The following is a 26,585-nucleotide window of genomic DNA, read 5'->3' on the forward strand; positions in this document are numbered from 1 at the left end:
CATTCCATTTTAAATCACTCCTAATGCGTACTCCCAGATAATTTATGGAATTAACTGCTTCCAGTTGCTGACCTGCTAGTTTGTAGCTAAATGATAAGGGATCTGTCTTTCTATGTATTCGCAGCACATTACACTTGTCTACATTGAGATTCAATTGCCATTCCGTGCACCATGCGTCAATTCGCTGCAGATCCTCCTGCATTTCAGTACTATTTTCCATTGTTACAACCTCACGATACACCACAGCATCATCTGCAAAAAGCCTCAGTGAACTTCCGATGTCATCCACCAGGTCATTTATGTATATTGTGAATAGCAATGGTCCTATGACACTCCCCTGTGGCATACCTGAAATCACTCTTAACTTCGGAAGACTTGTCTCCATTTAGAATGACATGTTGTGTTCTGTTATCAAGGACTCCTCAATCCAATCACGCAATTGGTCTGATAGTCCGTATGCTCTTACTTTCTTCATTAAACAACAAAATGAAGGAACAGGTAATGATGATAGTCTTCTTGACCACAGCAGAATTCATAGTAGAAGTTCTTGTCAAAGATTGTGTGGTAATTACACTCCTGCGATCTAAAAGAATGGGAAAAGTGTTGCCCAAACATTTCGGAATGTATACATTTATTTGCTCGAGGAAATATGTACTTTCAAATATGTCAAACAGTGTGTAAAGCACAGCAAATAGTACTTTTTTGCTTTATCCTTTGTGTCTTATTTTCTTGCTAATTGCTAATAAACATAACAAATTATTTTTGTCATCAAATAATTCTGATTATTTTCATTTTTCAGATAATTTGTCATTAAAATACATTTATCTGTGTACGGTTTTATTCATGTATAATGCAGCCTTTTCCTGTAAAGTGTAAGAACTTTATTTCTTTCAGAGATCGTCTCTCTTGTAGGAGAATATTAGTAGAAAAAAGTGCTAGGACCATGTGTAACCTGCCAGTGTGTCACTATAACAGAGCAAACAACACAGTAAAGTTAGGAAGATGCAGAAGCATTTTTTATGGAAGTAAGATTGGCCAGAGTAACTTTAGATGCTGGCAGACACTGCCTTTGGCCACTGTTTCTGTGCTTGTGTAGAGTGTGTGGTTTGCAGCATAATTGAAATTTAAAACCCCACATCATAAGCTCATAGCGTAGTGTTTGGCTACTAACTTACAAAAGGTGAACACACTTAGAGCAGTCAATTTAGACCAGAAAGCTGCTTGTGTAAAACAGGATTAAGTTTGAGTGCATATCAAGACCTAGTGCAAAGCTCAGATGTTAGTACATTGGGCATAGGAATGATTTATCCAGTACTGCAGTAACTGTTAGATGTGAATATTCCCTTGCAGTTGCTTATTCCACATAATCATGGCCTACTTGTGTTCTGAAAACTAGTCATATAAATGCTTCATAGCATATACTTCATTCACATGAATTACAGGTTCAGTAGCAAACAGCATTTAGCCAGGTTGTGTGTGTTATAATTATTATATTATTTTTTCTCACTTGTATGCTATACATTTGGTATTGTGACAATCATTTATTTTGTATGGTACTGTCTGAGTGTTTTACTCAGTAAATTGTATTAAAGTTTGGTTTCATTTTTCAGAGGTTGAATCCACTGCTGTTGCAGCAGCCGCAGCAGCAGCAGCAGCTGCAGCTGCTGCTGCACAAGAAACTGCTAACCCGAACCCTGTAGCAGCTGTTGCACCGGCATTGCATCACCATGTTCGGGATCATTCACCCCAGCATGTGACTTCACCACCAGCACAGTCACCGTACCACACTGCCTTGCCCCATCCTCAGCTACCTGGTTCTGTAGTGCCCATACCTCCTCCCCCATCATCAGTGACTGTACCAGCCCCTGCTATGACAACAGTTTATCAGATGGTTGCTCCACATATTCCTAATGTTTTTGTCAGCAATTTGACAACTAATGTTAATGTGCATGGTTACAATACCCCACCATATGGTAGGCACATACCTCCTCAGCAAGCTTACCAAGTACAAGATGTCAATAGCACACCAAGAGACAGTACTAGCAGTTCAGGAAGGCGCCAAAAACCAGGAAAAGTTGGATCTGCCAGTAGGAGACAGGAAATTCAACATCAGTTTCGTGGGCATGATGTGCAGCCAGATACTTCCCCCGGTGGTGCATCTTATCAAGTAATCCCATTTGTGCATCCATTTACTTACTACCAGGCTCCAGAACATACGCCGTCTCAGCATGCAGCTCCCGGAACACATTTTTTTATGCCAGTATATCATGCTCCTGTGTGCCCTCCTTTTCATCAGCAACCTGCTACAGCGGCACCAGTTGTGTATGGTACAGATGTATCACAGCAACATCCTACGGAAACAGTTGAAGCAATTAGCTTCCCTACAGAAACAGTTAGAGATGAACGATCAACGGATGGGTACTGTGTTGAACCGTCTTCAGTTCCAGTTGTGGAGCCAGTAACTTCAAACTCTGTAATTTCAGATTTGAATGAACAAGAGACTACTGAATATAATCAAACACCAGAAACTATTCCTAGTGAAGGTTTACAGGTTACCCCATTGTATGATTCTTCATACTCTGGAGTTAACACAGAATCATCGAGTTTACCGGAAAATCAAACCCACAATTTTTCTGGTAATGGAAAGGAACACAGTGGCAATGCATTTGAAGAAGAGGAAAAAGAAACATCTACTCTAGTTGATAGGAGAGACAGTGATGGAAACAGTACAGTTATCAACAAAAGTGAAACACCAACTGTTGCGAGCAGTGAGACTGTTGAGACTGTGAGAGTTGAAAACAGTGCTACTGCTCAACAAGAACTGGTTTTAGTTGATACTAAGGCCAAAACAAGTAACTTGTCACCTGATAGTCCTCCAAAATCATCTGGTCCTTTTCAAGAGACCCTTGTTACAAAGTTACCCAGTGCTGCTGATACTACTACCACTGCTCAGATTCCAAGGCGTACTGCAGTGAACACGACAGCAGCTCTTATCAATAGTGATGAAGTAAACCAAGCCTCAACACCTGGCTCTGGACGGTCATGGGCCAGTCTTTTCAGTCAAAACTGGCACAGCTCTCCTTCAGCAGCTGCACTTACGAACACTGCAATTACTGGAGCACCAAAGCCACGTGCAACTGTACGGCCATTCCAGAGTGAGTTGATGGCTTCACCTGATGGTCCAATTTCCAGCTATAAAGCTCAAGATTCTCAACCATTAATGGATGCTCCAGCACCTGCTGTTGATACCAAAAACTTTCCTCAGCTCACAAAGTCTGCTGCAGATAATCCTCACCTCTACAGATTGGGAGGTAGGCACCAAAATAAAATACTGATACGTAGGCCAACATAATATAGTGTACCAGCAAGATATTTTTGTTCATGGTTATGGTTAAGAAATGATTTGTTTAATATAGCTGTGTTGCATCTCTTAATGTCAGGTGACGCACAGTCCTGCTTACCCTGAAAACTTTTACTACTGTGAGTTTTGGTACAGGATATTTTCTGCCAAAATGATGTCTCTTTGTTTTAAATTATGTAATTTCTCTTAGTGTGTATAAGTCAAATAAATATAATGAAATAAAAATTTACTTTTCATTTGTATAAAACTAAATTTTAAGAGTGACAAGTTTCAGAATCAAAGTTAAATGTTTTTGTTGTTTAAACAACTTAATAGACTTGATGAATAATTATACTGTGTACTTAAATTGTTATGTACACCACGGGATTGCCAAAACTTGTACTGATGGTGCACAAGATTGTTAGAATAAGATTAATGGAGATGGTAGTATGTTTTTTGTTAATAAATGTAAAAGCCCAATGTATTAGGTTGTAAATGTTGTTTGCTTTAAATTTGAAGATGTTTGCTCATACTGCATTGTTACTTCCACTCATAACTGTGAAACTCATAGGAAGTTGTTACACTATGCACAGAACATTTTGAAGAACTTCCTGTGTCAGTTACATAATTGAAATGTGGTAGTGGTAACTGAAGATTTAATCTGTGTTTTACAGAGACGCAGAAGACAACAGTATGAGGGTTGATCAACACTTGTATTCTCAGATAGTACGAAAATTTGTTGTCAAGGATTGTATTTTTTCAATTGAATTGAATACGTAAATTAGGTTTATTTCGTGCCATAGATGCAATAATGTTCATGAAGTTTGATCTTCTGGAACTGAGTTATTGCTGTCTGTAGGTCCCTGCCTCTCAGTAGATATTTCTCAGCCATGTAATGTCATTTGTTTTTGTGATTAGTTATGACCCTTTATCAGCTTCCCAGAGAGTGTGATTTTGATTGCATATGTTTATTAACCCATTCACCTCCTGTTTAAGTAATGAAATTTTCAATGTGACAAATTTTCGGATATTGTGTGTATGGTGTGCAATGAAGAATTTGTCTGTGTGAAGTGCAACTTCTATAAAATTCAAAAACAGATTTCCATGTTGCCCATGATCGCAACCGACCTTACATCTTCTAGGGGGAGCAGTTCTGTTTGCGTTTGACTTGGTTTTTGCTGGAGAATAATTCCAGCTTTTTCCTTGAAGTGTAAGTGGCTCATTGCATTGCTTCTTGGCAAGATATGCACCTAGGGGAATTTTCTCCTGTTACTTGTGAATTTTATGCTCTTTGGATCTAGGTTCAATATGTGGTATGTGTCATTTGCATTCAGCATGACTGTATCTTGGAAAGTTAATTTGATAATCCACATAGCTTGTTATAAGTAGATGAAAAGATAAATGCTTCTCAGGCATGTCAGCTCTTTGTTTGTTGTACTCTCCACAAACAGTTGATAGAAAGTAAATATCATTCAGCCCACACTACAGTAATCATATTACTAGCTGATATTCATATCAGTTCGTCCTTTTATTATTAGGACTGGTCTAGAGGGTTGGCATAATTTCGTCAATGGTCTTATGAGTCCATTTCCAGCAAATACTTTAAAATTATAGCAGTACCCTACACCTGAAGAGCATTTGTAATTGATGTTTATAAAAATCTCTCTCTTTCATGGGATTATTATGAAAAGGACAGTTTACCTACTCACCATGTAAAGCAGATGCTGAGTTGCAGATGGGCACAACAAAAAGACTACAAGCAAGTAAGCTTTCAACCAAAAGGGCCTTCATCGTAATTGAACTCTCACAATCTCTGGCCTCAGCAGTCAAGAGACTGTGGTCACACGCATTCTCTTGACTGCTGAAGCCAGAGACTGTGTGTGTGTGTGTGTGTGTGTGTGTGTGTGTGTGTGTGTGTGTGTGTGTGTGTGTGTGTGTGTGTGTGTGTGTGTAAAATTCGGGTGAAGGCCCTTTTGGCCAGAAGCTTACTTGCTTACAGTCATCTTGTTGTGCCTGCCTGTGACTCAGCAGCTCTGCTGTATGGTGAGTAGCAACTATCCTTTCCATAATATTGTCTTTATTCCATCCAGGATTTCCCATTCTCTCTTTTATGGATTATATTGGACAAATTTCATTTTTGAACAAATACTCTTTGAACAAATACTCTTTGAAACCTAACAAGCAGTTACAGAATATCAAGACATAACCTTATTCGGTTACCCTTCTGGTCTGCCAAACATGTTAATATTTGTGCTGGGGAACTCTGTGAGATGACCCTGAACCAGATCGAATATTCTTCATGTATTAACAATGAGAGCTGGTGAGCCAGCCAGCCTGGTTGCTGTTTTTAGGCGATCTCCCACAACCCATTAGGTTAATACTGGGCTGGTACCCATGTCCTGCCTCAGACTCACACCACACAAACATTTAAAACATGTTCTCGCACATTTGATGTGGACATATTGGGTGCACAGACTCTGTCCTAGGGATGAATGAGACTGATGACAGTAGATATTTAGTCTCCTGAGACCCCTAAGCAGCAGCAGCTTATCCAGTTGGCCATGATGTGTTTCTGTGGATGGCTGGCAATGTGGAGATATCTGGAGTTGTTTCACTTCTATTGTTCCATTGACAGCTTGTGTCAATTAGATTTTCTGTGACAAATCATGCGCATTTCAGAAAATAGCAAATTCTGTTGCCTTCTACTTCATTTGGATCAGTACGTGTATGTTTTCTAAAGCTGAGACTAAAACTTGTGTATGAATTCTGTTTTACATTCTTATACCCAAAGCCATTTGTTTGTGCTGTTATGAAGAATATGAGTAAATCAGAAAGCTACAAAAGAGCCATATTATGTCTGTAGCGGACAGTGTTGTCTGTACCCATAGTTACAGTGCAGTAATGTAACTTTGATGATGGCTGTACCCTGTGTTGTTGTCAAAAGGATTAATTTTTCTGTAGCTTTGTATCAAGTACTTACTGCAGTAAGTGAAAGACACATTGGCTCATTAATAAAAAATTAATAAATGACTCAAAGTATCTTTCGGAAAGTCCAATTTCATTACCTATATGTGCTCACATACTCTGAGTATGTATGTTGTGGACCAGACTTAATGTCAAAAAACAAAACCACTGTAACTTCAACACAATATTTTTCTTGTTTCTCGTGGCATTCATGTGACTACAGTGTTACTTCACAGAACATGCAACCAACCTTCAAGATCAACATTAACTTTCAACTAAAATAGACAGAAATTTTGGTTCCATAAATCTGATGCACTCAACTCCAGCTGTGAACAAGAGCTGTGTGTACTTTATGCTATTACAATTAGATTAATGACCTCAAATACGTGTTACTTGAGGTTTTCTTCCATTTGGGGTTTGTGTGATCTCATAGTGTATTGAAAATACAATAGTTTTTCACTACTGTCAGAGCAAATTCACTCAGTGGAAATCTGTACAATATTGCAGTGCGGCATAATCCTTCATTTAGAGGAATCAATAGTGATTCAGGATCATGTATGTGATTGACCCTCCTACTGAAACTAATACATCATGGTTAATTTTTAAGTGATATTTCATAGTAATTGATTCATTTTTAATTCATTTTTCATATAATAATTATTTTTTAGGCTGCATATAATCAGTGGTGAATATGTAAACTGCATTTCATGTAGTCATTCTATATGTGTGGTTGCATTTCGTTTAGAATTCCTATCACAGTATCAGCTGGATCACCGTGCCATAAGTCTCCAGCCACGTGGTTTGACAAATCGCAGCAATTGGTGCTACATCAATTCAACTCTCCAAGCCCTGTTGGCATGCCCTCCATTTTACAATCTTATGAAGGCACTACCAATACCATCAGCAACAAACAGGATGAGTTCATCTTCTACACCTATAATTGATAGCATGTGAGTGCACTGAAATACATTTATCAAATTATGTCTGCCATTTGGCTCTGTTTACCATCAAATGACTAAGTTAACGATTAAAGCGGCAGAGTCTATACTTATTGTTAATAAAAGATGCAGAACAGATAAAGAAAATGAAATTTCAGTTTTAATGTATGATGTTGATGTACTTTTCACAAAAATATTATTTGTTACAAAGCTGATATTTTCCTGTAAAAACCACAAGAAAAACAAATGAAGTAATTAGTGATCTATTTGGGAGGGGGGAAGAGATCGTGACCCAGGAAAGAAACTGGTCACTTAAAATTATTGAACATTGTGACTGATGGGTTAAAGAAACTCCCTGGTATGCAGCATATGGATTTGAATTCTGATCTTGTAACAAAGTAATTTTGGGAAGTAGGCTGCTGCACAGTAAATGAGAGATTAAATAGCCTGATGTAAATGAAAATGAAAGAAGGGTTTAAAAGAAGTTACTGTAAACTACAGAATTTGGCATGTTGCTAAGGAAGTGAAAGTATATATATTTCAGTAACTTCATCATTCAATAAAACTAATAATTTTTTTTCCCTTTTGACATTTTCATAACATACTAACTAAATTAGAGTTATTTCTAATCCAGTGTGAAAAATTGTTTGTATGGGGGTATGCGTTTTTGATAACACAATGTTAATTGTTAAGTGATCTTATAGAAATTTAGATCATGTTTTGATTTGAAGTTTGCATTTGCAGAGTCCAGTTTGTAAATGAGTTCCAACCTATGCCTGTCGCCTCCCGTGTGGGCCGTAAAGAGAAGGCACAACGCAAGGATGATGGTACCATTGAAGTACAAAGTGGCATTGCATTTGAACCCAGCTACATTTATAAGATGTTAAATAGCATTCGAAGTAATACTTTCAAAGTTGAAGGTCGTCAGGAAGATGCAGAAGAATTTTTAAGCTGCCTTCTCAATGCACTGAATGACGAGATGCAGGAGGTTTGATAAAATTTATTATTCATTTTTATAGCAATCAGTTTATGTTAATAAAAATTAATCTCTCACATTGAATTGAATTTTCATTAAGAGTGGCTACAGAGGCAGGAGACTTAGGAAACTATTCCTCCTCCAGTGTCAAACAGATGTTTACTTTGTGTTTTATGTCAATTTTACGGGCTTAATGATATGTCCTCGTTTGAGTGACAGTTGACAACTTTTTTCATGTGTGCTTTGTGTAGCCTGTTGATTAGTGTGTGTTATGATGAAAGAACTGAAGTTTGTGTTTCTTCATAAGTATTACAATCCACCAAAGTGAGATGTATAAGAATGGAAGTAAAACTGCATAGCTTTTATATAAACATCTGGAACACTTATTTATGAGAAAGGGCCTAGAGTAGAGTAAGAATATATGCCTGAATATGTAAAATAGACATTTGTTCCCAAGGTAAAAGTGCACTTATGTTTTCCAGTGCTTTTTCGTTGTACAGGTGTTGTCGTTGTTGGTTAAGTTCGCATAATGAGTGATGCGAAGTGAATGTTACCAATCATAGTCAAATGTGGTTGCCAGTCACTTTGTTAATTTGTAATGCCCAGTACTCACAAATGTCCTTCACCCTTTCAGGTACATAAGAAAACTAAAGTGCTCTGTGGTAACTGGAGGTTTTATAAACAAAATATGTTATTATTTCAAACATTACAGAGGCTGTGTATATGTTGTCTATTTGATGTGAAATTCTGCAAAACAGTTTCTGCTTGAAGTAAAGCATAAACTACCACCACACTGTTCACAAATATTGTAAGTGCGATTTTCAACACACTTTGAAGCACAACGAACACGTCTCTTCCTTATGTCTGATTTTATCATTCTGTGCTCTGGCCTCTGGATTGCAACAGGTCTACAACCTTCTTGATGTTTTCACTACTGTTGATAAATTCCTTTGTCGACTTGAATAATTTCCAATTAGATTTCTTGCAATGCATTGTCTGAACTCTAGGGATGATAGTGTTGATTTAAATCCTGATTCTTCTGCCAATTCTGAATATATTACATATGCATTGTATACACTAATGTCAAGAAGATCAAAGAAAATTCTCAGGTAATACTTAATCTTCGCCTTCCTGTCGATCTTTTTTTCTGGTCCATAAGGTCCACCCCTCCCATCCACTTGTTGTACTTTCTTATTGTAAGAGGACACTGAACATTGATCTTTTCAGAATAATCAGACTGACGCCTCTTCACTGTCGTACATGGTATTGGGGAAATAAAATTAGTCAGTAGAGAAACTGGCTTGTTATCCAGCCATTTGAGGATTGTCAGACCATTGCTACTGAGACTGTATGAATCACCTTTTTTCATTTCCTTCTCAGGAAATGAATCACCTTTTTTCATTTCCTTCTCAGGAGGGAATGTCTTTGGGATGTTTTTACGATTGGTGCTCACTGTTCCACATGATCTGATATTTTGTAAACCAAGGTGATACTGCAAAGCTGGAGAGTTAAGAAAAGTTATCTCTGTAAATTTCACATCCCAGTCTGGATACTGATTTTGTCAGTTGCAGAACTATTGACTCACCAAGCCCTACTTCAGTGTTTGAATCACATCTGCACCACATTTTGAAACCCCATTGGACTGGCTTATTTCTGACATACTATCACATAATATTACGTCCTTTGAATCTGCTCATATGCTCATCTACCGTTTGAGCGCTAGTTGCACTAAGAGATTCCTGGATGGTTTTGTTCAAATGGGTAATTACAGGTCTCACTTTGTATGTGCAGTCTTCCTTTATTGACTGAGCTGCATTGGTGGAAAAATGTAACTACTTTCAAATCTCTTCAAACTGATGTAGTTGCATAATCTGAGCTATATAAGGAACACCTAAATTAGATTCAGTTGGCCCATTAGCTTCTAAATGTATGCAAAATAAAGTACCCCATTACCAGGTTTATACCAAGAAATGCCTTGATTTCATCTTCATTTGTGCTGAATGTGTTGCCTGATGGTTCTGCGTACCGAATACTTTCAGTAAGTAATATATCGTGCACCAAATCTTTTAGGCCAATATTGGAAGAAAAAATTTCAAATGGCATTTCACGATTTTCACTAACACTAAACAAAAGCATGTCCCAAATTCATTTCATGTTATCAGTGAACCGTCTTGGTTGGTAAGTTTTGGACCATTTAAATTCTGGTAAATCTGGAAGGGAATCAGGTACCTCAGCATTTAGTTCTGATACTTCGTCTGTATGCCTTCTTTTGCTAGGTGGTCTACGTATTTATTTTTCAAGGTCTTCTATAATAACATGTTCTCTTTCATCTTCCATATCTCCTTCAAGAAAAATTTTATCTTCTTCATCCACTAACAGATTATCTTCATCACTACTGCAAGCCTCCAAAATCTGCTTAACACTTTCATCGGTGATGAAAAATTCTCTTTTTCTGGAGCACATGACCTAAAAGCAGATTTGAAATTTTACCAGTACAAATTTTTTCCGCTTATTTAATAAAGTGAAAGATAATATATTTTCAACCGAATTTTAAATACCATTCTGCTCGTTTTTTTACCTACTAGTAATGATTTCATGACATTCAAAAACAAGTACACAAATTACCATTTTGGTACATTGGACAACTATGTTCCAAAGAATGAAAATCAAGATTTCCATTGATGAAATACAGTTATTTTCTAAATGAATGGTCTAAAGTAACAGAGAAACTTACTTGAATATACTTTCAAGGTTTGACAGGAAGCAGAGAACACAATACGCACATAATAAGTGAATAAATATGTGTGTCTGCTCGAAGTAAGAACCACCAACAATAACCGACAACTAAGCGTAGTTACAGTAATTGTTGCCACCAAAGATTTACAATATTAAAGAAAACAAATATCTTTGCTTTAAGTAGAGCATCTGCAGCACATCAACTGTGATTACAGTCCATTTAGTATGGTGATTTAAATGTGGGACAAGATATTTGTGACTGCCGAGATTATAAATTGCATTGCTACTTATTTCCCTCACATCAATTTAAAATTGCTATTGGGTCCCAACCTAAACATAACCTCGGAGATAGTGACATTTGGAAGAAATGGCCAAACATGTGTGTCAACTAAGATTATACGATTGGGCCATGACCAAGTATAATGAATTGCCAATTTCAGCATGCAGTGGAAGAATTGCAGATATCATTGGTGCACTTTTGCTGTTTCTAATGGTTTACCAAATTTGTTCAGTGAGCTAGTCATAATCTTTTCTTTAATTTTGTTGTGCTCTTCCCTTCAGCTTATGAAACTTGTCCAAGACAATTCCCAGACAAACTTGAGCAATGGCGATATTGCAAATGGTGATGCAGGACAAAGTCAGGATGAAGATGAAACAGCATGGAAGGTAAGACAATGCTGAAAACATTGTGACTTCCAAATACTGTACCTAATGTATAATATAACATAAAATATAAAGTTTGTGAACTGATTGATTGCATGATACTAATTGGTTTTTATCCAAGCTCTATTCATGTTGTTGTGATGAATAGCGCTTGGATAAAATAAATTAATATCATGCAGTCAATCAGTTTACAAATGATTGTGTAAAAATAAAGCAGTGAGTAAGAGAACATATAATCAGTGTGTCATAAACTAGAGCTGCTAGAACAAAATGGATGGCATTTTTGGAATTAGCCAAAATACCCAGAATCAGTTCAAAAATTACAGGCATCAAAAACTTTTTGTTTGCCAGTGTAGAAAATGCTGGACACAGGACCCCAATTCTAGATTACGGGGTAGTCTATTAGCCAAGTCCTGCATCTTATTTGTCAATAAGGGATGATCTCTAGCAGAAAAGGTTTAATTGCATGGGTGGAATAAGGATGGAAAATGATTGGTTGTGAAACTGAATACCATTTGGTGAGCGAGCGTAGGATTGTTGACTGATGTCCCTCATTATAAGGCACAACATGGTAGACAAAAGTGCTGCCACTGAATTTTTTAAAGCATTGCTGATATAAGGTGATAAGGAAAGCATAAAGTCATTTACCTATTTATGTGGTGACTGTTTTGTTGTTGTTACATGAAGCAGTGGTACCTGTTTCTGGAGTACATGGGCAGGATCTTGTGTCTGTAAAAGCTTTGCTAAGGTTGTCAACATTGAGATAAATCTTATCACCCTGTAGATAAAGGACACCTTGAAGTATTAACAGATGACTGCTGTAGAAGTTGGTGTGTTGAGGGGGGGGGGGGGGTTGTAAGAGTAGAGATTTCTGTTGTAGTCATCAGAGAAGAGACACATCCAGGAAGGTAGCTTTCTGACTGGAAGAGGACCAGGTGGAGCAGATTTTTGGAATTCGTAAAAGGTCCTACTTCATGTTACTGTGTAAATGTGCCAGTAAGTTAGTTATAACAGTCAGTTCAACAAAGGAAAATTAGTCGCAGTGGTAGGGGTGTGTGTGATGAACAACACACTAAAAATCGTGACCAGCACGAGTGCTAGCATTTAAAACTCAATTTTTTGTTTTCCTTGAATATCTTAAACTATGACTTTTAATGAAAATGTTTCCCAGTACAAAATTAAACTGCATTAAATAACCTACAAAAAAGTCTTATTCGTTTTTTTCTCTAGGACTAATGGTTTCTACATTGCAAGGGATGTAAAAATTGCAGACTGTCAAAAATAATGTATTAACGGTATAAAATTGATGTTTGTTGTTAAATGAAGTGGATTAAGAACAAATATGAAACTTGTACCACATTTAAGTGCCATATAACTATTACACGATAAATAGTGTTCTGGGGGTGTGACTGAGAGGAGAGTAAGTATTCCTGGGGGGATGGAAATTGTTCATTAATAATTGCTGGAATAATTGGAAAGAATAGTTGAAAGAATAGTTAAAAGAAATTTAAAGGTATTTATGAATCTGTGCAGAATGCAAGGTGAACTTCAACTGATGCCAATATCAGCAGACCTTCAGTATCAATGCTTTCAAGGTCAGTGTTCATAATTTGTGTTATGCACTGCTTCACATTAATTCCATTGAGTGTAGTCTTGATTGTGACAACTTCGATGCAGGATTGCTCCTCCACTGTTCGCACAAATTACTGCTGTCTGCCTTGAACCTCTTGATGCAGGATCTCGGCAGTGAGCAAAATGATGAACAGATAGGGATGGACTCCTTCAATGTGTGAATAAATTTTGCTTTTCTAATAACTTTTTAGAACACTTTTAATGTATGGTTGAAATACAATTTTTTTTAACAAAGCTGGTATGACGGATCCAAACATACATCCATACGCTACCACTTATCAAAACAAAAAGGTGAAGATACAGGAATTAATAAAATGAAGTTCATATTTCTTATTTCGTTTCATACAGACGTATCAAAATGTTATCCTTGCCACAAAACAACTCACTAATTTATCTTTGTCGGTGTCTATAACCCATTCAATATATACACTCCTGGAAATTGAAATAAGAACACCGTGAATTCATTGTCCCAGGAAGGGGAGACTTTATTGACACATTCCTGGGGTCAGATACATCACATGATCACACTGACAGAACCACAGGCACATAGACACAGGCAACAGAGCATGCACAATGTCGGCACTAGTACAGTGTATATCCACCTTTCGCAGCAATGCAGGCTGCTATTCTCCCATGGAGACGATCGTAGAGATGCTGGATGTAGTCCTGTGGAACGGCTTGCCATGCCATTTCCACCTGGCGCCTCAGTTGGACCAGCGTTCGTGCTGGACGTGCAGACCGCGTGAGACGACACTTCATCCAGTCCCAAACATGCTCAATGGGGGACAGATCCAGAGATCTTGCTGGCCAGGGTAGTTGACTTACACCGTCTAGAGCACGTTGGGTGGCACGGGATACATGCGGACATGCGTTGTCCTGTTGGAACAGCAAGTTCCCTTGCCGGTCTAGGAATGGTAGAACGATGGGCTCGGTCGTATGCAGTCCTGATTGTGGCGCTCACCTGCACGGCGCCAAACATGCATACGACCATCATTGGCACCAAGGCAGAAGCGACTCTCATCGCTGAAGACGACACGTCTCCATTCGTCCCTCCATTCACGCCTGTCGCGACACCACTGGAGGCGGGGTGCACGATGTTGGGGCGTGAGCGGAAGACGACCTAACGGTGTGCGGGACCGTAGCCCAGCTTCATGGAGACGGTTGCGAATGGTCCTCGCCGATACCCCAGGAGCAACAGTGTCCCTAATTTGCTGGGAAGTGGCGGTGCGGTCCCCTATGGCACTGCGTAGGATCCTACGGTCTTGGCGTGCCTTCCGCCGACCACTGGCGACAACATCGATGTAGTGTGGAGACCTCACGCCCCACGTGTTGAGCAATTCGGCGGTACGTCCACCCGGCCTCCCGCATGCCCACTATACGCCCTCGCTCAAAGTCCGTCAACTGCACATACGGTTCACGTCCACGCTGTCGCGGCATGCTACCAGTGTTAAAGACTGCGATGGAGCTCCGAATGCCATGGCAAACTGGCTGACACTGACGGCGGCGGTGCACAAATGCTGCGCAGCTAGTGCCATTCGACGGCCAACACCGCGGTTCCTGGTGTGTCCGCTGTGCTGTGCGTGTGATCATTGCTTGTACAGCCCTCTCACAGTGTCCGGAGCAAGTATGGTGGGTCTGACACACTGGTGTCAATGTGTTCTTTTTCCCTTTCCAGGAGTGTATATAGCTTACACATAAGAAAAGAAAAAAAATGAAAAAATAATATGATTCAGTGCAAGAGGGTGAGGGGGGCAGGGGGAAAGAGGAGATGCTTGAGGAAAGGCAAGTCGCCTGCTAGTGGTCATGCACTTTCCTCCCCACATCACAAGAAGTGACTACAGGGTATGCCACAAAGTTGTCCTGGTTCTTACGCAGCTCGCCTCGTGAGTCACTGGTGACGCAGGTGCTAACACTCCTGGGACGAGATGGGGGGGGGGGGGTGTTGTTTTCCACAATGTGTGTGAAAATTACATTGAAGAAAAGAGTATGAACAGAACCGGTGTAAATCTGCATGCTGTTCTGTAATACTGGAAAGGAATTTTGTATTTAGTCATCCTGTATGGCTGTTGTAGCATTCTTCGAACCACCATGAGCCCTGTAATCTCTCTTCAGTCTTCAGTCTTCTGACTGATTTTACCTATCCAGTGTTTCCTAGCCGTTGCAGTCATGAGAGTAGTCAAAATAACTTCACTGAGCTCATTTTTGTTTTTTCAGCTTATTGAGTGAGTACTTACTTGCAGTCGTTACGTGAGTTATTGTGCAAAAGAAGCTTCGCAGCTGGAGCTGTCAGCTGTCTACCACACTGAAGAGCCTGTTCCAATAATACGTGCTTGTGAAATTTTTTCGCAGTGTTGGTTTCATTCTTCATTATCAGTGGATGGAATACTTTTCACAACATTAGGGGTATCAAATCCATTATTCCAGTCTCGACTCTTCCAACATCTGAAGAGACCTAGAGGTTTAAATTGGCTTGCTCTGTAACAGCAGTAGGTCACCCAGGTGTTACGGAGCTTCAAATATATCAACATATGTCAGGCAATCTATTACAGTGGATTACTGTTCTGGGTTTGAACATTATCAGTCCTCTTCCACCAGACATTGACACCCATCTTGGAAGATATAATCCAAAAATGTGGTACACGGATACACTCAGTGCAGCCCACCCTGCAAGTGCCAGCAATTCCTGAATTGAATTGATTTATGCTGTTCATCAGTTACACAGTTACTAATGAGAGAATCACAGTGATTTTCCATTCGTTCATTTACCACCCAGTGACTACAACACTGTTACATTACTTAACAATATTCTGTCAATGACAGACAGCAGCAAGATGCCACATTTACCAAACTGTTTGCTTTCCCCTCAACAGTAAATCCCTGACATAACATTTACAAATTAAGCACTTCTCAGCCATTGTTTATAGGAACATTTTTCATAGAAGTTAACTTAACAATAGGTAGTAATAAGTACTCACTCAATAAACAAAAAATAAATCCATAATATAAAAACAAGCTCAGTGAATTTATTTTGTCTGTTTACATAAGAGAAATGGACAGGAAGTGTTAGGAAGGTATAGTCTGTATGTAAATTGAAAATGGTCTGTTGTTGTGCTGGGAAGTTGCCTTTCCCAGAAGAATTCTACTGTTGCTGGACAGTATTACTAGAGAATCAATTTTCCCAATAGTAACATAGAACAATGTGAAGATATATACTTGGACACTGTCCATATGCTTTTTCTGCATTAGTTTCATATCTCCATGTAGCAACTTACATCTGCATGTGTTGCACGCTGCGTCAACAATGATTCGTAAGGCGAACTGTGAAAGACCAGTATAAGTTTGTGAGATACTGTGCTGTGGCCTTTTGTGACACTGGGGTGGAGAGTTCTGGAATCACCAGTGTTGGTTCTTCAAATTGTAGACCTATGAAGTAGGGAAGTGCATGACCACAATCTGGCCAGCTGCCTCCTTTCCTGATGCACCCACCCCCCCCCCCCCCCCCCCCCCCAAAAAAAAAAAAAAATCCCCTCCAGTAATTTACTGCTGTGGACACAATTTGTCCTTTAATACGGTTCTACTGGACTTAGATGTAGTACAAACATTTGATATTGATTCCTAACCCATTTCATTTAACAGTAAATATCAGTTTCATACAATTAAAACTCTATTTTAATAATTTGCAGTCTTTCCATCCTCTGCAATGTGGAAACTACCATTCTTAGAGGGAAAATGGCTAGGACCAGGAAATTTAATGCAGTTTAACAAACAAATAACCCCCCCCCCCCCCTCTTTTTCCAGTGTGCCTCTTTTGGACTTGGCTGATTGGGCTGTAAGAGCTAGTCATTAGTGTACTCACCAGTTAATCACAGTGATGCTCTGAGAGACCACTGTCCACTGTACTCTGCAAAAAAAAAAAAGGGGGGGGGGGACAAAGAGGAAAAAAAGTCACCATCGCTTTTCTGGAGTTTGCTGGCCGCCTAATGGGCAACTCCCCAGATACACTAGATCGCGTGTTCATCAGATATGATAGGCACCGAGGAAATAAAATTCTCTCGATGGACCAAAATTAGTACTGCTGTCTTGTACTAGGTAGAGGAATCTACAAAGGCTAAGGGAGGAACACCCCATATAGAAAAAGACCCGGTCCTCCAGGTTGGGGGTTGTACGCAGGGCTAATAACCCAGCTACAGAAAAAACTAATATTACGAATATCTCACATATGCCTCGGATGAAAATGGACCCCAAAATATGATGATGTTGCAGTGGAAATCAAACGTGAGTGTTGGAACATGGAATGTACAGAGTATTTTTAAAAAAGGATCCTTCCGAAAACTTCGCAAACAACTAGACATTAACAATGTAGCAGTAGCAGCAATACAGGAGACATGACTATTAGATCAGAATATACAAGATATGGATAAGTACACCATATTCAGCAGTGGTAAAGAAAATATAATGAATTTGGAATGGCCTTCTGTGTACTAAATGATCTTCTACCTTCAGTAATAAAGTTTGAAGACATTGATGAAAGACTATGCTATCTTAGAATCAGGTCCAAGTGGTTCAACTTGTCACTTATAAACTGTCATGCACCAATTAATGACAAAGATGATGTAATAAAGGATATCTTCTATGAAAACTTATCAGACCCGTGCAACAAAGTACCAAAACATGATATCAAGATAGCAATAGGCAATAGGAAAAAGAGGATATTTTCAGACCAACTATTGGAAAAGAAAGTGTGCATGAAGAAAGTAATGACAATACCATTCGGCTGATAAATTTCACTGCATCAACAAATATGATCATTAGCAGTACTACCTTCGCTCATAAAAGAATACATAAAGAAACATGGTACTCATGTGATAAGAAAACAGCAAATCAGATTGATCGTGTCCTCATAGATAGCAAACATATAAAAACAATTAATGACATATGATCCTTACAAGGAGCTGAAATGGGGTCAGATCGTAATTTAGTAATAAGCACAATGAAAAATCAAGCTAAAGGCAGCACCAAAAGTGAAATCTAGACTGGAAAACATGAATGGATTTGATTTGCAAAATGTGATAGGGACAGAAGGAATAATGAAGTACAAAGATCTTTTCAAAATGTGTAGTGTTTTGTGAAGTTCCATTTCCTAAAGTGCCGGGAAGCTCTACACCGGAATATAAAGCTTTTTACGATCAAAGGATTGATAAGTTTCATATCTTCAAGGGAAAGTATACTGCTGCTTAACATGGAAAAAAATGTCCTTTCATTTGGGGTATTGTCAGGTGAGAAAATCTATATTTTAACAGGGAAAAAATCCAGAGAATTTTTTTTCTTGTCCACTTATACACCCTGAATAAGTTCTCTCTTTATTTTGGTTGTATCAGTGATGCTATCAGATGTCTGACATAATGAAAGCCCAGACTGTGTGAGGAGATTTTATACTTTCCTGTCCATAGACCCAAATAAAAATGAATGTCTTACCACACCTTTGCCAGAGGTGGCCTGTTCATCAGGTTGCAGTAACAAGGCTGCATCCCACTTTATCTCAGTATATTGTGATACATGTTTAAGGCATTGTGATTATACTCTGTGAATTCTGCAATGTCATATGTATTGTGTCGTGATAAATGCTTTCACATTGTGCCAGGATGGATGTGAAGATGAAGGGGAATATGTTGACTATGAACTTCGGGCTCTAAACAGTGCAATTATTAGTTCTTTAACCCACTGCACTTTTACTGCACCATATAAATGATCAGGTCACATGATAATGGTGTCAGATAAATTCTGACAACACCATATGATATACAATCATATATGGATGCACAAACAAAACCACGAAGCACATAACACCCTCCAAAAGCCTCGCAAATTGTTGAAGGTACCTGTATACTTACAGCATAAGAGCCTTAAGAATGATTTAACGAGGTTAATGAAAATATTACTTCGAATTCTATGAATGATTTTATTAGAAGGAACCTCTTTTAGACAACTGGAATAATATGCCAAATGTGCTGTGCATCTTATAACTCCATTAAATTAATATATCCACGTAACAGTGGTTTTAATTGATGTTACAGTTTGCATAGGTTTCCTCCAAATCAGCTTTTTTAACTGCAGGTTTCCAATTCTTTCTTGTGCAAAATGTCAATGTAAAATAATTGATAATTTCTTATTGGAAGACCAAGCCAAACTTTTGAGCATATCATTGTCATTGTTGTGTTTGTGTATCACGAATGTTACACATTAATATGCTGTAAAGCTAAACAGTGTAAGATGAAGGTCCATGATTTTCTAATTAAAAAAGGTAGCCAGTTGAGTTGTAAGTTCGTTAGTAACTTGTATGTGATTTATTAATAAATGCAAACAGCGTATATGATTTTTGTATTAATGTGAAGTGTGGATTTGACTGCTCCATCTGTCCTCAGATATTCTTTCTGTTAAATCTTCCATAGGAAATGGGTCCAAAGAATAGAGGCTCCATCACTCGCCGCGCTGACTTTGGACGAACTCCCATTTCAGATATATTCAGAGGGCAGCTCCGCTCTCGTGTTCAGCGTGCTGGGGATGAGTTCACAGATAACGTTCAACCATTCTTCACCCTACAGCTTGACATAGAGGTAATTGTTGTGTTCTTTTTCCTTGCTTGTAGTTGAAGTAAGAAGAATTTGACGTGTATATTCAAAAACTAATGTTTCCTGTTAATATGTTAAATTAATGAAGAGCTGCATGATGTAAGTATTGCTCATGGCATTATATACATGTAGTAATCCATATCCTATTTTTGTTTTTATGGTGTAGATTATTGCGTCTTAGGTAATTGAAAATCGTAAATGTCACAGGAGTCTTGGGTTTCAGAAACTTATTTGCTCTGTGAAATCCACGTTGTATAAATAAAATATCGCTTGCCACAACTGATGAGAAAAACAAATTGTGGGAATGATCTGATAGAAGGAAACCTGATCAAGAAAGTTAAAATGGTAAACTGTGGAGTGATAATAATATAACAGAAAGATAGAATGCTACTTATTGTAAAGGTGACATACTGAGATGCAGATGGACACAACAAAGATATTTTCCGATAAAGCTTTCAACCAGAACCTTCTTCAGAAAAGAGCACGCACACACACACACACACACACACACACACACACACACACACACACACACACACACACACACACCCTTTCATTCACACAAGCAAGCACGCACACAGCTGCCATCTGTGGTAGCTTGAATCGAAATGCAACTGTCACATAGAATGGAAGTAGCAATCTGTAGGGGGTGAGGAAGGGGAATGGGTATCAGCTTATGGGTGGTGGTGGTGGTGGTGGTGGTGGTGGCGGTGGGAGGAGGGGGGGGGGGGAGAGCACTGTCTGGCAGTGTGCAGGGAGTAGATGCCAACAGGTGCAGCTTCAACAGCCATTGGGCAAAGAGGTGGAGAGGTTCAGCAGCTTGTTGCACCACAGGGTTGCTGTTGCTTTGCTGTTGGCCATAGTTTGGTGTTGGCTGTGCATCCAGGTGGACAATTGGTTGGTAATCACACCAGTATAAAAAGTTGTGTAATGATTGCAGCTGACTTGGCATATAACATGGCTGCTTTCACAGTTGGCCCAGTCTTTGATGGGGTAGGGTAAGCCTGTGACGGGGGAATAGGAAGTGCTGGGTGGGTGCCTGCCCAAGGTCTTGCACCTGGGTCACCCACATGAAAATGATTCCAGTGGCAAGGGTGTTGGAATGGGAGTGGCATGGGATGGACAAGAATGTGCTGCTTGGGGGGAAGGAAGGGTGAGAGGATTTGGTAAGTGTGGGGAAATGGCAGGGAAGATTTGGTAAGACGCTCAGCACACTGGGCAAGGGAGTTTTTGTCACTGCAGACACGCTGTGCCCTGGCGACCAGGCTGTATGGGAGGGATTCATTTGGTGCAGAAGGGATGACAGCTGTCGAAATGTGAATGCTGTTGGTGGGCTTAAAGTTGACAGAGGTTTGAATAGAGTCATTGGGGGGGGGGGGGGGGGGCTAGTCAACATCTAGGAAGGTGACATGCTAGGTTTAGGAGGAACAGGTGAATCTGTTGGGAGAGCAGGTGTTGTAGTTGTGAAGGAATGAACTTTGGGTGTGTCGTTCCAGAGTCCAGATCATGAAGATGTCATCAATGAACCTGGACCACACTAGGGGTTTGGCATTTTGAGAAGCTAGGAAGGTATCCTCTAGACAGCCCATAAAACAGGTTAGGATAGGAGGGTGTCCTGGTTGTGCTGCAGATTTGTTTGTATACCTTCCCTTCAAAGGAGTAGTAGTTGAGAGTTAGGATAGAGCAAGTAAGGTGAATGAGGTAGAGGATTTGGAGTGTGGAGGACATTTGGAATGGTAGTGTTCGGTCGTGGTAAGACCATGGGCAAGAGGAATGTTGGTGTATTGGGAAGTAGCATCAGCAGTGATGTGTAGGATCCCAGGAGGTAAAGGGGTGGGCATAGTGGTGAGTTGGTGAAAGAACTAGTTGCTATTTTTGATGTGCGAGGCTAGATTATGGGCAGTTAGTTGGAGGTGTTGCTTAGTGAGTGGCAAAATTTTCAGTGGGGACACAATAACGAGCTGCAATGGGGTGTCCAGGATTGTTGGGTTTCTGGATTTTGTGGAACATATGAAAGGTGAATATGCAAAGGATGAGGAGGCAAATGGATTCAAGGGCAAGGTTCTAGGAAGAGCTAAGGCTTTAAGCGGGGATTGGAGGTTATGTTGGACTCCAGGGGTATCACTCTGGCAGAGTTTATAGGAGGTGGTGTCAGATAATTTGTAGAATATCACTGATGGATCCTGATTTGAACTGGGAGAGGCAGCGTTCAGTGTTGGGATTAGGTTGGCTTTGGTATGAGGGATTGGTGGCAAAGAAGTGTTCCCATTGCAGGGACCAGGAGAAGGAGAGTAGCTCTTTGACGAATGCAACAGGATTAAATTTGGGTGCAGGGCTGAACATAGAACATTTGCATAGGACTGAAATGTATGTGGAACTGAGAGGCTTGGTGGAAAGATTAACAACAGTTTTATGGGAATGTTTTGACAATGGATTTAATTGAATGTTGGTAGGGAGTTTTGGGGATTTGACAAGTTGAAAAGGTCAGTTAGGCATGGTCTGGGTGCTATGAGAGGTTGGCAAGGAGGGACACTGTGGATACTGTAGACTTTGGATAGTGGTGCCCCAAGATGGCAGTAGGATGTCAGCAGGTTGAATAACTTATTGAAGTGATGCCTGGAATGCTGGTCCAGGTGCTTGGGATAGCAGGTGCAGGATAGCAAGGGATTCAATTTCAGAGAAGTGGTGTATGTAGCAGGGACTCCACAGTAGCAGTATCTTGTGGAGGGAACATAGGTAGTTCCAGGATGCCTGTGCCATGGGGATGATGTTATCCCCTGTGCTGTGGGGATGATGATCAGCAGTACCTGTTTAGTGAGGGACAGGGATTGGCGGAATCTGAGAAGGTGAGGAGGGGACAGAGTCCATGGGTTTGGCAGCATTTAAGAAGCAGGGTATAAGACTGGGAATTAGCCAAAGAAAGGTATTATTTTCTACACTGTGGCAGAAAGGTGGAGCTGGGGTCCATTGTGGCAGGAATGGTGTAGGCAATAAAATAATGATGTGGAAGTGGGCATATGGTATTAGATGGTTGTGATGAGAACTGGATAACATTTTTCTGTTAAGCAGTTCCCTTCACAACCATCTACTACATAAGGACATGCAAAAACACACACTGATATGTAAAGTGCAAGTCTGAAAAAATAAGTGCATGTCCATAAAACTAGACAAAAATTTGCACAAATAAGTTAAAAACCTGCAGAAACATGGGAGAAAAGGAAGGGGCGAGGTGTGTGTGTGTGTGTGTGTGTGTGTGTGTGTGTGTGTGTGTGTGTTGGGATAAGGGAAGAGGGTGGAAAGGGGATCAGTTAGGTTCACAAGTTGGCAGTAAAATATTTGAGATGAGGGAGGAAGTGTGATCAATATGAATAAATATAATTATCAGTGGAAAGAATTTGGGGTTTCAGATGTTGTATCAGCAATCCAAGCGGTCACGTAGCCATGTATTGTGTGCTGAGATTGTTGATTAGTATGGCTCAGAAGCATTGATTTGATGCTCAGTAATTAACAAAGATAGATTTGACACTGAATGATTAACAAAGATAGGAACTCATTCTGAAGAGTATTCTGGTAAAAAACATTTCTGTAATTAATGTTTTTTGCAGTCTGGTGCATAGTTGTAGGAGGAAAAGGTTAATAACTAAAATTACTCATGTAATTCAGGAAAGTCATGGGTGGAATACAAACAATGGAAGGAGGTAAAGAAACCACTCTCTCTATAGGCAGTGTCCTCCTCCTCCTGAACTAACAGTAATAATTAGTAGAACAAAATTGTTAAATCGCACATACGGCTTAATTCTTGCTAACAGCGCATTCCAATTAGGCTGCAGCGCCTAGTCACTGTAGCCCAGTCTGTGTGCATTTTGTTTTGTCTGTATGGTCGGAGGAACGACATTTTCAAAATTTAAGGGGCAATTTTAGTCTAATTTATCACACTTTCAATGCCTGAACTATATAGTGAGTGAATTTAAATTAATTCAATTATTTTTTCATACTGTTATAAGTTTTGTTGTAATTTAATACATTGTGGTGTATTTTGAGCAAGTTCAGTTCATCACTCCATCACATAGATGATATTGAGACAATTTTAGTAGTAGCTGTACAAAACATACAATCTATTCATAACAGCCATGTAACTACACTTGGCCACAATGACTACCATTAATTATATTCACTGAAATGAAGAGAGTGGTGGATCAGTGGGCATGAAGTTCAAGATGATAGATTGACATGAAACATTAATGAAAATGTCAGAGATGTTAGACATGCAGTCTTATGAATATGTCGTGACAAGTGAAAATTTTTGTCACACAGGTACTCAAACCCAGATTTCCTGCTTTTCAGCAAAAACATGAAGTTGTAATTTAGCTCCCAGTTTATCACAAATTCTGAATTGTCACGGTCTGTTCATTGTGTAATGAGTTGTTACATTCATTGTTTGTATGCCAATCAGATGCTTGTAATGCTAAGTTTAGTTATATTTTAAGTGGTACTTTGAGAATTTCTGTATTATGCTAGTCCATTCAAAACCGAAATTTATTTGCACAAGATGCAAACAGTACAATGTCATCCTCAATTTGACATTAATGCAGATATGTGCCATTCCTTCCTCATTTTGTTCACTCAGGATTGCAGAGTGTATGATGATATATAGAGACATGAAAACTTTATGTATACAAGGTCTGTTCCAAAAATTCTGAAACCTCTTCTTCTTCTTCTTCTTCTTCTTTTTTTTACTCTTACCGTTCAATCTTGTGAATAGTCTCCTTTGAAATATTCTCCTCTATGATTGATACACTGCTCCCAATGCAGTTACCTCTACCGGTAGCACTCTTGGTATGCCTCTTGCTGGATTGCACGAAGTGCTGTAAACGAATTTTCTTTCATTTTGTCTGCAAATCTTCGTCCTTTCAACGGAGTGTTCAACTTCGGAAAAAAAAAAAGCACCAACAGAGATGAATGTGTAGGTATGGTATCGTGATGCAAGAGTCATGGATTGTCTTGCCACGTTCCAGGCCGTTTGTGCCTCACATTTTCTTGTAGGTGTCGCAACATGACTGGATAGTACCATCGATTAACAGTCTGTCGCTGTGGGTCAAAGTCATGAGGAAGTAATTCTTCAGAGTCAAAGAAAACTGTCAGCATTACTCTTGACATTTGAACTGACCTGACAAGCTTGTTTTGATGTTGGAGAACATTACCTAACCCATTGTGAAGATGGAACCTCAGTCTGTGTCACCATAGACTCATGTCTCATCACCATTTATTTCTCTCAAGGCACATCTTGTTCTCTTTTGTGCGGTACATAAGCTCTTCACAGATTTCGAGGCGAAGGTCTTTCTGGTCTTGACTAATGAGCAATAGGACGAACTTGGTGGCAGCATGATGCATTCCACGATGCTCTGTCAGGATTTCCTGACGTGATTCAACTGAAATGTTGAATTATTCTGCAATCTCTCAGACAGCCAGTCGTCAATTGTCTCACACACAGTTTCATTGACGTTCCTGACATTGAACGTCATTGGTAGATGGCAAAGAGCGTTCTGAACAAGGGTCACCTTCAACTTCAATCCGGCCATTGTTAAAAACTGAGAGAACCATTTGTAACACAGAGTACGGCTACAGCAGTCATCACCATAGACCCCCTGCATCATTTAGTGTGTCTCTGTAAAAGTTTTCATGATTTTCATACAAAATTTAATGTGGACGCATTGCTCCTCTAACTGTGCCATCTTGAAATTCTCAAACAGTGCAACACAAAGTTCTACTGGATACGGCACTGAAAAATAACTAACAGCCATACAATAATGAAACTTCAGCAGTTACACATTAAACATAGGCATATGTAGGGGTGCCAACCAAATTTTGCTCCAACACACCATTGGCACAAAATTTGGAATGTTCTGCAATTTTTTAAAGGGATCTTGTGGAATGTACTAGGTACATAATTGACAGTTCTTATAAAATGTGACATTTCTCTGTTCCTGTGTAAAAATGTCATAAATCTAATGGCAGCAGTTTACTAATGTGATAACTGATTGTAATTTAGTGTTGAAATTGTATCTTGATTTTTTTCTCAATGCTGAGATCTGTGTATAACCTTAAACATTTGCTTGCTGTGTAATGAACTGAAACACTAGACATGATATGTGATGAATATACCTTCTTCTAAAGAACTCCGTCCCAGTAACACCTTAATGCACTGATGTCTGACACATTTGCACAGCTAATAATATAAAATCTTACACGTTTCGCAGAGATCATTAATTTAGTGCGTCAACTAAGCTATGTATTTTTGTAGTGAATTACAAAAACCACCCACTAGGGCTCTTTTACCTTTGTAACATGTAAATCAACTTCTTGCCTTCTTGGTTTGCTTTTAACAGTTTATCATAACAGAGGATATGTGATGCCAAACAGACATAACAACTGTCACGTGTGACATCTAGATTAATTTAAATCATGCTGCACGAGTAGTACAATAGTTTCTTATGGAAACAATTGAGTTCACTCTACTAGCATATAATAATATTACCACCCAACCTAGACATTGTTTACAATAGATAATAAAAATAATAATGAGCAGATATTGAAGTGCTGGTTTTCAATGTTCTGTTTTACAACTAAAAACCTGTGCCATAACCAAATGTCCTATTGCTGCACTTCCCTGATAGAAGCGAATCCGATGTATGCCATGTAGTAGATCT

At 39.3% G+C, this 26,585-nt stretch overlaps 1 protein-coding gene across 2 annotated transcripts in view; it reads left to right on the forward strand.

The window, feature by feature from the left end:
* The window catches only part of LOC126354496 (ubiquitin carboxyl-terminal hydrolase 10-like), a 116,115-nt gene that overhangs the window by 33,513 nt on the left and 56,017 nt on the right, over positions 1 to 26,585 (forward strand). For both annotated transcript variants that reach the window (XM_050004224.1, XM_050004225.1), the window contains 5 exons: positions 1,611 to 3,311; positions 7,050 to 7,254; positions 7,987 to 8,230; positions 11,516 to 11,620; positions 19,699 to 19,863. In XM_050004224.1, the coding sequence (XP_049860181.1) occupies positions 1,611 to 3,311; positions 7,050 to 7,254; positions 7,987 to 8,230; positions 11,516 to 11,620; positions 19,699 to 19,863 (2,420 nt within the window). The remainder of the gene's footprint in view (positions 1 to 1,610; positions 3,312 to 7,049; positions 7,255 to 7,986; positions 8,231 to 11,515; positions 11,621 to 19,698; positions 19,864 to 26,585) is intronic.

The sequence above is a fragment of the Schistocerca gregaria genome, chromosome 3, assembly GCF_023897955.1.
Source record: "Schistocerca gregaria isolate iqSchGreg1 chromosome 3, iqSchGreg1.2, whole genome shotgun sequence".
In the NCBI taxonomy this organism is placed as follows: domain Eukaryota; kingdom Metazoa; phylum Arthropoda; class Insecta; order Orthoptera; family Acrididae; genus Schistocerca; species Schistocerca gregaria.